This window comes from Podarcis erhardii (genome assembly GCF_964252035.2).
Source record: "Podarcis erhardii genome assembly, chromosome: 14".
Taxonomy (NCBI): domain Eukaryota; kingdom Metazoa; phylum Chordata; class Lepidosauria; order Squamata; family Lacertidae; genus Podarcis; species Podarcis erhardii.
Genome location: NC_138503.1, coordinates 29,414,523 through 29,427,447, shown reverse-complemented (window position 1 = coordinate 29,427,447; position 12,925 = coordinate 29,414,523). Strand labels below are relative to the sequence as shown.

Below are 12,925 nucleotides of genomic sequence, written 5' to 3'. Positions count from 1 at the left end.
AGATCTCCCCCAAGAGGTCCTTTGTCTTGGGACTCCAGACACAAGCACACCACTGGGCCAGCCCTGAAGTGAAGGCAACCATAGGCCCGAGTCCTGAGCTGCGCCTTTCATCTGGAAGCTTCCTCAGCTGAGGCTTCCTAGTTCTTTTTGCGTATCATTCCATTTTCCCAACATGTATTCAAAGCAGCATGCAATGGAAAAAATAAACCACAGCCATAAAACCAAAGACACATGAGATTCAAAGCAGCTCTCAGCCGTTTAAGGGAGCAAAGTCCTCCCCTCCAGCACGATCCCAAATATCTTGCCCTGAAGACCACAGCACCCAGCTTCTCAAAATGCATGGCGGGGTCTCTCCCTCAGCACACCAGCAGAACCCACCACCTGTTCTTGGGCCCCAGGGCCATTATGGCCGCTTGGCAGCTGCAGGGATCTGTGCAGAGCGGTAGCAGCAAGCAGCAGCATCTTCCCCTTGCCCAAGCCCTCTTCCAAGGTCATCTTCCAAGTCACAATGGGCCACAATGAGCCCACCTCCCTTCTCCAACCTGACACTGCAAAGAACCTCCAGTGTCGCAAGGGAAAACAGTCAAGCAGAGGAGCAAGGTCATAGAGCAGAAAGCAGCAGAGTGCCATCTTGGCCGGTTGGTGAGAACTATAGGCTGGAAACATTTTGTTTTAAACCACTGCTAAATTTTTGCTACAGCTGGGTTATTTTAAGTCATGTTTATGCAGTATTTTATCGGTATTTTGTGCCTCAGCTGGAGAGGGGTGTCCAACCTCACTGAGCATGAGCAAAACCCATCCACTGAAAGAGCTGTCCCACCAGGAAGCTGAACTTGACTGGGCAGGCAACCAAAGAGCCCACCTCTGACTGCAGCCAACCCTGTCATCATGGCCACGGACTTTGGTGACCAAGGGCACTCCAAGGGCCACAACAGGTTCCCACCCCGACATATTTTTTTCAGAGGAGGCGGAACACCAACAGGCTTTGTGGTTATTAAGAACTCTGGGTGGACCAGAGCTGGGGTAGGGGAGAAGAGAGAGGGGCAAGGACTCCAAAGGCCAAATGAGCCACTGCTCACCAGGCCCTGAAGAAGCCCAGAACCAAAGCAAGAGCCTGAAAGTGAACCCAGCGGTGGGAGGAAGGTGACAGTCTCCGACCTAGAAGACATGGTGCAAACCCTGCTGCGAGTGGCTCTCTTGTGCAAGACGCATGTCGGGGGGAAACGTTACTTCCTCTTCCAAGAGGTGTTTTGTCCTCACTCGGTACTCACAAAGGGGCCTTCACGGGCTGTGCTTGAAAGAAAGCCAGGATCTCTGCCCTGAAGGCCTCAAGGTCTAGTTCCCACACCACAGGGCCTGTTCAGGCAAGCAGCGAGTGCTTTGTTCCAAAGGCTGACTGAGGGTCAGTGGTTGCAACACCAGGCCAGTGCTCAAGCAGCTGGGAGGGGGGAATTGGGAGATCCCTTTTCTGCGTCAATGTGGCCTGAATCCTCATGACACACTTGGCTCGCCCACACTGGTGTGCACAGCCAGCCTTCACACAGCAAGTCAAAGTGCGGGGAGAAAGAGAGAAGACAACAGCCCTCCTTCGGCAGCTGAAGAAAAGGATCAGCCTGGGCACGCTGCTGCTGCTTCAGAATCTCCAATGGCACATCTGGGAGGATCCTTGCCAGGTGTGTGGAGCCCCATTGTTGTCAGCTGCCAAAACGCAGGATCCTCCCCCACCGATAACAAGCCCAGGCACCTGCTGAAAACTCCCGACTGTCAAGCATGTACAAGTCCCTAGCAAGTAACTTGGAGGGCATAAGACTGCAAAGCCTCCCAGGATCCCCCAGGCATGCAGGGCTGGGGCTCAGAGCTGGAAAAATGGCTAAGGACCAGCATCAGGTTTTAGATTCGGGGGGGGGGATGGGGACCAGCTGGCCTAATTTAGATAGTTGCTGGGATTTATCCAGCATTGATGGTGGGTGTTGCAAAGAGCAGCAGCAGGATACAGGCAGTCAGAGGCAGAGGAACCAGGAAGGCACAAGGAGGCAAATGCTAGCCAAGGCAGAAGTATCAGCCCCCAGGAGACGCCCCAGCCATTTGACTCCCAGCTACACAGAGAGGAGGGACGTGGGTTAAACCACAGAGCCTAGGACTTGCCGAACAGAAGGTCGGCGGTTTGAATCCCCGCGGCGGAGTGAGCTCCTGTTGCTCGGTCCCTGCTCCTGCCAACCTAGCAGTTCGAAAGCACGTCAAAGTGCAAGTAGATAAATAGGTACCACTCCGGCGGGAAGGTAAACGGTGTTTCCGTGCGCTGCTCTGGTTCACCAGAAGCGGCTTAGTCATGCTGGCCACATGACCCAGAAGCTGTATGCCAGCTCCCTTGGCCAATAAAGCGAGATGAGCACCGCAACCCCAGAGTTGGCCACGACTGGGCCTAATGGTCAGGGGTCCCTTTACCTTTACACAGAGAGGAGGGGCTTGAATCTAGATAGCTGTTGGTTAGAGCATGGTGCTGATAACACCAAGGTCACAGATTTGATCCCCATATGGGACAGCTGCATATCCCTGCATTGCAGTGGGTCGGACTAGATGATCCTCAAGCTCCCTTCCAACTCTATAATTCTATGAATTCAAGGCAAGTTCAGGGAAGAGGCATTGAGGTGGGGGGGGCAGCCATCCCTGTCCCCACTTCCCAGAGAGCCTGTGATATCAATGCACTGAGAGTTTTACAGACAGTTTATAAACTAAGAGAGTAAAGCTGCAAACCCAGGTGGGCAAGGAAGATGGAAGTCCCCCCCTCCCGTAAAAAGGCCAAGAGGCCAAGAAATTGGTCTGTGCTTCCTTCCATCTCTCTTTTCTTTTTTTTAATATGTTTATTAAATTTTTACAGAAGAAAAAACACACAACAACCACAAATATGAAGAAAAACGAAACATAATCAAAAATACACATAAAACAGATCAGAAAAACAAAATACAAAAAAAAATATCCATCCAACAAAAGAAAAAGTAAAAACTCCAACTTTTAAATTCATACTTAATTAACTTTCTTTCTTGACTTCCTCACGCCTCCCTTTTTTGTGTTCCTCTTTACCCAATCAGATAAGCAAATCCTTACCCTCTTTCAAAGCTCATTTCTAATTATTAGAGTCATTCTATTATGTCTCCAATCTTTCGTGCTTCCTTCCATCTCAACTTCATCCTGTTCAGGCAAGCAGCAACCTCTCTATGAAGGAGAAGGGCAAGAGTGGCCCATGGGGGGAAGCACCTGCTGTTCCACGCCCAAGCAAAAGTGGGCTTTAAAAAAGAAGAAAGGCTAAGGGGACGGTTATCACAGTACCAAACCTGGCAGTAGTACTTTACCATTTTCTGGTCTCCACTTTGCTGTCTCGGAAAATGACCACTGAGAAGCCCTGTGAGATTGGAAGGGGGACAAAAGGAATCTGCAGCAGGCTGGTGGTGTCTATCATGCCAAGTACCGGTATGCTAGAGAAAGGAAGAGAGGCTGCCAAGCCAGGAACTGAGGAACTATGAGCAGAAGCACCTCAAGAAATGCAGGCACGCTGATAAGCACCTGTCCACAGCAATTCAAAGAAAAAATTACAGAAGCTTAAAAAAATTGCTTTGTAGGCTCCTGCTGGTACATCTGAGATATGAATGAATGAAGTATATGAATGAATATGCACACACAACCCAGCTCACCTCCCTCCCAACCCTTGCCAAGCTGGCCATGGAAGCAGAGAGCAGCATTTCATGCGATGGAAGGGCCTGGTGCCTCCACACAGGAGTTGCTTTTATCTATCAGGCTGTAGAGAGAGGATTTAAAAATGGGAACAAGCTTAGAACTTCTGAATGGCACAGCAGTGGAAACCTTGCATGTCCCAAAAGCTGAAAAGTAAAGGGCTCTGCACTGTCCAAGACACCACAGCCAGGTACTACATGAACCTGAATCAGCTGAGCTGGACTTCATCCCTTGTGACAGAGGTTGCACCAGAACAGGGCCAGCATGGGCTCAAATTACAAGGAGAAGGAACTACGGCTTGTGGGTACTGTTTGGGGGTTTTTAAATAATTTTCTTTGCAATATACATATTAAAAGGTAAAGGACCCCTGACAGTTAAGTCCAGTCGCGAACGACTCTGGGGTTGCGGCGCTCATCTCGCTTTACTGGCCGAGGGAGCCGACGTTTATCCTCAGACAGGTTTTCTGGGTCATGTGACCAGCATGACTAAGCTGCTTCTGGCGAAACCAGAGCAGCGCACAGAAACGCCGTTTACCTTCGCGCCGGAGCGGTACCTATTTATCTACTTGCACTTTGACGTGCTTTCGAACTGCTAGGTTGGCAGGAGCTGGGACCGAGCAACGGGAGCTCACCCCGTCGCAGGGATTTGAACTGCTGACCTTCTGATCGGCAAGCCCTAGGCTTAGTGGTTTATTACATGCATACAAAAAGAAAACAACTGTACAAATAACAAGGAGGGGGGAAAACATGTACCGAAAAATGAAAAAGAAAATTTGAAAAAAGAAAAGAACAAAGATAAAAAAAGGAAAAAGGAAAAATAGAGAAAAGAAGAAAAAACTGTCTATTTTAGATCTTATTAGGACTTACATGAAAATTGTTTAAATGGGTTGTGTACTTTTGATGGTCTTATTTTATTACGTTTGATGGACTACTTTTATTACGTTTGTAATTATGTGGTTTTTATTCACGTAAGTCACCTTGTACATAGTTTTAACTATGAAAACTCAACATACAAGTAATATGCAAGTATTATGCAAAAGTTCTTCCTGGGGGCATGGACTGTCCAGGCAATAGAGCAGCTGGAAGCTGGCAGATTCATTTCCTTAGAGGTCACCTTCCCGGACAGCGACCTCTGACCAAGGATGCTGAAGTCGAGGACATCCTGCATCATCACCAGCCGCCCAGGTCTCTTCAGACTGTGAGGATTCTATGAACTTAAGCCTCGAACTGCAACAGCAGCAAACTGGAATTGGCTGTTTATTTGCCAGCAGTTCTGTACATGCCAAGTCTATTCCCCAAAGGAACAGAAGGTCATCCACAAAATAAGGCTGTCGTCCCTCATCCCCAGATGGATCAACTGTGGATCAGCATGAGGGCAGGAGTGGAAGTTTTGCATTTGCTGCTCCACAACTACAGTGTCCACAAAGCAGAGCCCACTGACACTTCACAGGGCAGATGCTCTTACCAGCCAAAAATACTGACCTTTTGCTGCACATGGCAAAGCAGCAGAACAACCACAAGAGGATACTTGCTAAAACCAAGGTTTAGTTTTATTTTTGCAAACTACTTTTACAGATTTTTCAGAAAACACCACGAGAGCAAGCCAGATAGAACACAAGGGAAAAGAGGAATGTCCAAGCACATTTATGACTGCAGCAGGAAATCCAGACAGACACTAAGAATCCAATCAGAGAGCCTCTCACATCCATCGCTCACATCAGAACATCAGATCAGAATGATTAATGACCCACAGAAAAATGTTTAAGAGGCTCTCTCTTATTGGCCAATTAAATAAATGGAAACCAACATGACTCTGTGGGCAGTGTTAATCCATTTGTTATGGCCCATTTCGAAAGTATTTGGTCCCTCTACTGGTTGACAGGCGGCATCAAAGGGTCTCTCACCTGGCTGCCCGAATCGGACAATCCAACAAGCTTCCTACCCTGTGGATTTCAAACTGCATCCACTTCAACAACACTGAGCAAAGGAACCATCATAGCTTCAGGCTCCACAGATTTACTCAATCCAAGGCGAAGTTCACGAAACACTTGAGCCTGGCCAGCTATTTCCCCACAACTTCTCCACCCTTCAGAGGAGAGCCCTTTGTCAACAGCTTTAAGAGATGGAAACTAGATGAGAAGGGCCTAGAGGGCACTTTATTGCCAACTAACCAAACCAAAATTTCTAACTGGAAAGGCTTCGCAAATTGCAGAAGTGCAAAGCCTCTTGCAAGGCTGCTGCAGGCTCTGCACTTGGGGCTCGGAAGAAAGAAAGGAGGGAGGAAAACGTGAGTCACTTCCTCATCTCATTCTTGGCCCAACAGTTCCTGTGTCATATTAGGAAGAGAGAGAGAGACAGAGGAAGGAGGTGGTTAGGGTCAACCACATCGCACAAACTTGGGCAGCAAATGTTGTTGGTGGGGGGTGAACTCATGGGGGCTTAGAGCCAGGGATTCCCCATCAGCCCAAATCTCAGGTGCGGCTTGGAGGGGAGACCAGACACCAGCCTGGCAAGTGGAGATAACCCCTTGCTCTGGATCCTGTTCCAGGGTTTGCCTTGTCACAGAAAAGGCTCCCAAGAAGCCTCAAGGGGGCAGGGGGCAAGATGCTCAGAGAAAGATGCTCCATGGAAAGGCTTCTTGGTGGCTCCACTCTACCTTGGGAAGGTCTCTGGGTTTGATGCACTTCCAGGCAGAACCGGGGAACAGACCCTTCCTAAAATCGTGGGATTGCCTTGTAAACAACACTGGGCTAGATGGGCCAATGGTATGAGGCAGCTTCCTCTCTTTCCTAGAGCAGGAGAACCTGAACTGCCTCTGGACCATAAGACATCATCAATCCACCTCAAGCATCTGCAAAAGCAGTGTTGAACCTGCTCTTAAATCCTCTCCACTCCTGTAGCTCCATGGCCAGTTCAGAGATCAAACGCAACCCATAACCAACCCCAAAACACTCTTGATACATCCCCCCCCCCCATTGCAGGAAGCAGCTTCCCTATTAAACCCCAAGCTTGCCTCACCTTCTGACATATCCCACAAACCTGATTTACCTTCCAGGCTATTAACCACTACCCTTTTGCTTTCGTATCCAGCAGTGTTATTATTCTGCCCTGTAATCATGCTCATTAATTTGGCGATCACATGCTGATTTATGCTAAAATACTATTTCTTTCCAGAGCAGCTTCAGATGATATAAAAATAAGGTTCCTTTGAAAGCAAAAGGAGTAAAAAGAGGTCAAAAATAATCCACTGGGAACTGCAGGTGGGAGTGGCACAGCCAAAGAGAAAGCAATGGAGCAGCTTAATTGGCCTGTCTCTAGGTGCCAGAAAACAGGGCAGCTGTTTCTGCAAAAGGTTAGGCCTGGCAACAAAGCAGCAGGTCGAACGGCTCAGGGATGCTCTGTTCCTCTCCCCACCCCAGCTGGAAGCTGCAATGAGCACCACTGGTGGTTCGAGCCAATGATAGCATGTTAGCAGCATGGGGCTCACCACCCCTTTGAAAGGGCCCCCTTACCTCTTGGCTTCCTCCAGGTGGCAAAGATATTCATAGGCCACATTCTGCCGTCTCCGCTCATCCATCTCTTCTGCAGTCATCCTCTCATTATCCAGGACAGCTGCAAAAAGGCAGGACAGGGTCAGTCCAGGGAAGCCAGAAGGCCCTGAGGCAAAGTGCAGCTCAACAGGGGGTCGTCCCCAAGTGGGAGGTGTTGGGAGCTGAAGGAGCAAAGCCTCACTGGGTGCCCAGAAGCACTCAAGGTCTGGCACCCCACCCACTCCCCCAAACAGGACAGGTAGTGCCAAGGGTTTGTTTTTGTTTTTTTGAGTGGCTCACCTGTTCCCTCCAAGTCCCACCTCAATACAAGCAACAAATGGGGAGTCAACTCTCCTATACCACAAATATGTATTTAATTTAAAGCATTTTTACCCACCCTCTCACCCCTTAGGCAAAAAAATTGCCAGGGTTGCCTTGTCTGCAAAAACCAAGAGCAGGATTTTAACCCCAGATTCACCTAACAGACTCCCCTGGGAAGACGCTTGCCAACCGAAAGCGCAGCGCAGGAAGCATCCTGCCCACCCTAGAAAGTACTAAAATAAGGCTCCACCATGCAGAGCAGGGGCCCCAGGCTCCAACAGAGGAGGAAGCTAATCCAGATAGCCAGTCCAAGGACAGACTTGCCAGGTGCACACACCTGCTGTGACAACAGGGTGAACAGTTTACCGGTACATTCAGTGTGCTCCCTTCCTCCCCTCCAGAATTGCCATAAATAAAAAAACAAGCTGATGACAACATAAAGCCACTGCACTGCCTGAAACTGAAAGCTCTTCTGAGACTTCCTGACTATGCTCACAACCATTCACAAGAACTAGACAAACTAACCCCATGCCTTGGCGGGGGGGGGGGGGAGACACAAATCAGTGATTCTTGCAGAGGCAGCAAGAGTGGCTGGGGCAACCCAGTCACATGGGCAGGGTACAAATAAAATCATCATCATCATCATCATCACCACCATCCTCCTCTCTTTGCTGAAGAAGCCAGCTTACTAACTGAATGTTATAATAATTACAGCATCCTGGTTTGCCATGAAACAGAGCCACTCCAAATCCTGTAAGCAAAAAGCAGACTTTGGGCCCTGGAGCCCGCATGCCTTTTGCATCAGACAAGGAGTCTTGTGACACCTTAAAGACCAACGCCTGAGATTCTGCACTACAGAACTACTTGATTTGAGGCAAAGTGAGCTTTTGTGAAATGGGCGGGGCTTCTCAGTGGCACTTTCTGTATAAAACTTCGAGATCTTGACCAGTCAGTGCCCAGAACCTTCCAGAAGCATGGGAGGATAGTTTGTGAGCAGAAATGCATTTCTCCATGAGTCAGAAAAGGAACGGTCCAGCCAAAGTGAGGCATGAGAACGCTCTGCTGACTACTCTGGGAGAATAGAGCGAAGGGCACCTTCCCTCCCTGCATCTAAAAATACCAGGCTGTTTGGTTGAGAGTGGTAAATATTCATAATTTGCCACAGAAATATATCTGACAGATTGTAACACTTTGCCTTAGGTGTAAGATCCCCACTGATTCCCTTTGCATAGGAAAGTCAGCTTTAATTCGGTGACTTTGGTAACAGCCCCATGCTCCACATTTTAAAAAGTCTCCATCAAATCTAATTGGAGAGATAAGGCTATAATGGAGCAGTAATGAGGTTCTCCAGTGGGAGGGTACTTCATAGCACCAGCCCCACAACCAAAAAGGCCCTGCTCCTCACAACCACTGCTGCAGGACCCAATATAAGAGCTGTGGAACGGTCTTCCTCTGGAGGTTGTGGACTCTCCTTCCTTGGAGGTTTTTAAGGAGATGTTGGATGGCCATCTGTCATGGATGCTTTTGCTGAGATTCCTGCACTGCAGGGGGTTGGACTAGATGACCATTGGGGTCCCCCCAGGTCCACAATTCTATGATATTTTACAAGTGCACATTATATTCCCGAGCAACTATTTAAATCAGAGGATCCTAAAATGGCTTCCTTTAACAAAGTGGTTTGGGAGAAGATCCTCAGTTCAAGAGACACTCATTTCTTCAGTCATCTGGATGAGACAATCCTGACACCCCTTGAGCAGCCAGGATGAGCAAGACTTGCACACAAGATGCTCCAGTTCCAACCCTGGAGCTGAAAAGTCCTGGCTCAGATTACAACTGCATGCTGTAATAGACAGCACGTTCCTATACCACCCCACAAAGAACTGCAGTTTGGTAAGAGTCCTGGGAACTGTAGCTCAGTGAATGGTAAACTACAGTTCCCGGGATTATTTCTGGGGTGTGTTTCAATGAATAGTATATATACGCCCACATATGCCTCACTGCCTCCAACGGGGTCATCCACTCCTACCTGCTGGGCAAATTCCAGGTATAGGTTTGTGGGGACAGTGGACACTTGGGTTGCGAACGTGATCCGTGCGGGATGCATGTTCGCAACCCGCATCTGCACGGGTTGCAATTCAGCGCTTCTGTGCATGCGCAATTTAGTGCTTCTGTGCATGTGCGAATGCCGAAACCCGGAAGTAACCCATTCCGGTACTTCCGGGTTTCGGCGGTCCACAACCTGAAAAAACGCAACCTGAAGCGGCTGTAACCCGAGGTATGACTGTACTTCTATCCTGTGACATTTGCCATTCTGCCCCCATGTTTTTCAGCCTTTATGTGAAGCCAATGAATGAGCTTATCCACTGGTGAAAACCAGATCTGTCGGGCAAGGGTTTGGAAACAATAATGGACTGGATGAGGCCCAGTAAACTGAAAAGCCAACCTGACAAGGTAGACGAAATGTCTGAGAGCTTTGTGTGTCCAGGATGGTGGTGCTCCACATGCTCTGGAGGGGCTGTACTCTCCTTAAAGCAGGGTCCCCCAGCATTTCTGGGCCCAGGGATATATTTTTAAAAATCTAAGAGCTGTCAGGGCCAGCACAAAGTATCCATTTCACAGAAGAAAAACTGGGGATGCTCATAAACATTCCCTGCAACAGACAAACCCCACTGTCCGTGAATTGTTCCAAGGCCTAAGGATGAAGGGTGGTATACAAATTTAATAAATAATAGTAATAGCCCCTTTTGCACCTCACCAGCCAGGCCTGATTCTATAGCCGGCAGTTCCAGAGCCACCAAAGAGGAATCCCTTCCTGCTGCCAGCTTTGAAACTAAGCCTGGAGAGATAGGAAAGGACAGAGCCACCATCCTTATTGCCTGTAGACAGATCCTGTGGCTGTTTTCGATGCTGCCATTTCCTGGCAGTTTGGCATAGCAGGAACTGGGCAGCAGAATTATTCATGCAGCCCACCCACAAAAAGTAGCAGCAGAAGCAATGACTTATGAAAGAATGTGGGTTTTTAAAGTAAGGCTTCGACATTTTTTTTAATCCCCCTTCTGCCACCAATACAGAGAGTCAGGCTGATGTAATAGTTAGACTGCTGGATTAGGGGTGGGGAGATGCAGGTTCAAATGCCCATCAGCCCAAAAGTTCATTGGCTGATCCCTGGTCAGCCCTGTCTCTCAGCCTAACCTACCTCACAGGGTTGTTAGGAGGATAAACAGCTCATTTCCCCCACTTTCTACATGGAAAGGGTAGCTTGGATTAGCAGGCAGAAATCCAACAGGTTATAGCAAAGATTCAGCTCTTTAACTTGCCCGCCCCCCTCACTCAGACCCATTTCCAGCCTAAAGTCAGCACTCAGCTGCAGGCAGAAACCTTCATCCACTTGCACAAAGGGGTGTCATCCACTTGCACAAAGCTTCATCCACTTGCACAAAGGGGTGTCATTCACAGAGTTCACAAGAAATAGGGAACACACAGTCGCCTGAGCCCAGCAACACTGAAATATTGGGACTCTTCCAATGTTTTCTATGGGAAGCTCTCAATACTTCCCTGGGATGCAGTGGCGTAGAGTGGGGGGTGCAGGGGGGGCCGGCCGCACCGAGCGCAACAACTGGGGGTTAGGGTTAGGGGGCACAAATCCACGGGTTAGGGGGCGCAAATCCACGGGTTAGGGGGCACAAATTACTTGCCTTGCCCCGGGTGCTGACAACCCACGCTAAGCCACTGCTGGGATGCCAAGGTGTCTCCTACAAAATGTGAGGGTGGCTAAGCACTGCCTCGCTGGTATGACACCTTTTGCATCTAGTCCAGCCCTGAAACTCCTCCTCACAGAAACCAGCGAGTTATCCGCTGACGCCCACGTGGAAAGGTAGACTGCCCTCAACCATGGAGGTTTGATTCGACCTAAGGCTGCCACCTTGCTCGGTGGGAGCCAAGCTTCCTGCGCTTGGCGAAACGAGGCATCCATGGAGCTGGGAGAACGGGCAGTTCGTGCCGAGGACCCGCCCCAGGAGCTGCACGTCGCCGCCCTTCCTGCTCGGGGAGAGGAGCGGTCCTTACCCCGCCCCCCGGCCCCTAAAATCGGGCCTCCTCCTCTTCCTCTCCCCCCCCCCCGGCCCTCCCGGGAAAAGAAAGAGCGCGAGAGAAAGCGGCTGCTTCGCTCCAAGATGCCCAACAGGGGACCCGGCCCGTGACCCCGCGAAAAGCGACAGCGCGTGCAAACTAGCCCGAGAGAAACGCGCGCCGCTCGGCCAGGCAGGCCGTTCACACGATCAATCCGGGGAGCGCTGCTGCCCGCCCGCCCGCCCGCCCGCCATGTTGAGGGGGCGATGGGGAGGCAGGGGGCGCCGAGACTTTCACAGCTTCCTGCTCGGCCAAATAAACCCACAGCCCCGGGCCAAGCGAGCCAGCGTCCTCCTTCCCCGCCAGCCGGAACGATTCCTCCGGGCCCGGTAAGGGCTGTGCCTGGGCGCCAGCTCCAACAAAGCGGCCCCGGCGGAGGAGGAGGAGACGCTGGCACCAAACCGACGGCCCGAGGCATCTCTCAAGCCGCAAGCAACGCGCCCTTCCCTCCCTCGGCCCGAGACTCACAGCCGTAGTGGGGCCGGGCCACGCCCGCCCCGTCGATCTCCTCCGGGGTGGCCATGAGGACGAGCCAAGGCAGAGGGAGCAGCGGCGGTTCCGTCTAGTCGGAGCCCGTCGGTCGTCCGGCCGGGACGAGAAGGCTGCTGCTGTTTCTCAGGCTGCGGCGGCTGCTCGGAACGCGGGAGGGGAGTGTCCGCTCCGTCCGTTGGGCGGCGGCGAGGAGGTGGAGGCGGAGGGGAAGGCGGTAGGGAGCGGCCGCCCGTTCTCCTTCCTGGCGCGGCGGCGCTGTCGGGCCAGCCTAGCGGGGTGTGTCTCCGGCTGCACCTCCCAGCCCAACCAGCTTGGCAGGAGCCCCAGCCAGGTCGCCCCGCCCAGTGGGCACTTGCTGGAAGAAGCGGCGGCTGGAGGCTGGAGCCTCTCCGGGGAGCGCCGCAGCGGGGAAAGGGCTCCCACCGGAGAAGAGCCGGAGAGGCGATGCACGGCCCCTTTCCTGAAGACGCGCGACTCCGCGGTGAACCTCCATGTCCAGAGGCAGGATACCCCGCTGTTGCCGACGAGGAAGGTCTTGCCTTCGTATTGCCCGCTTTCCGCCTCCTTGTTGCGGCTCCGGGCTAGCTGTGGTTGGAAACAGGACACTGGGGCAAAGGGACCCTTTGGGGAAGCGGGGGTGGTGTTCTGCCCCGTTGCAGTTTGCAACTCTGCATTGCTAACTCCTCGCCCAGTGCAACCGCGAAGGATCTGCAGGAAACAGGCGGA

The 12,925-nt window shown here is 51.1% G+C and overlaps 1 protein-coding gene across 1 annotated transcript in view; it reads right to left on the bottom strand.

The window, feature by feature from the left end:
* IQGAP1 (IQ motif containing GTPase activating protein 1) overlaps positions 1-12,405 on the bottom strand; it is a 46,089-nt gene extending 33,684 nt beyond the window's left edge. The window contains exons 1-2 of the mRNA XM_081840537.1: positions 12,176-12,405; positions 7,241-7,340 (exon numbers count right to left, since the gene is read on the bottom strand). Of these exons, the coding sequence (XP_081696663.1) occupies positions 7,241-7,340; positions 12,176-12,230 (155 nt within the window). The 5' untranslated portion in view covers positions 12,231-12,405. The remainder of the gene's footprint in view (positions 1-7,240; positions 7,341-12,175) is intronic.
* Positions 12,406-12,925: the final 520 nt, after the last annotated feature.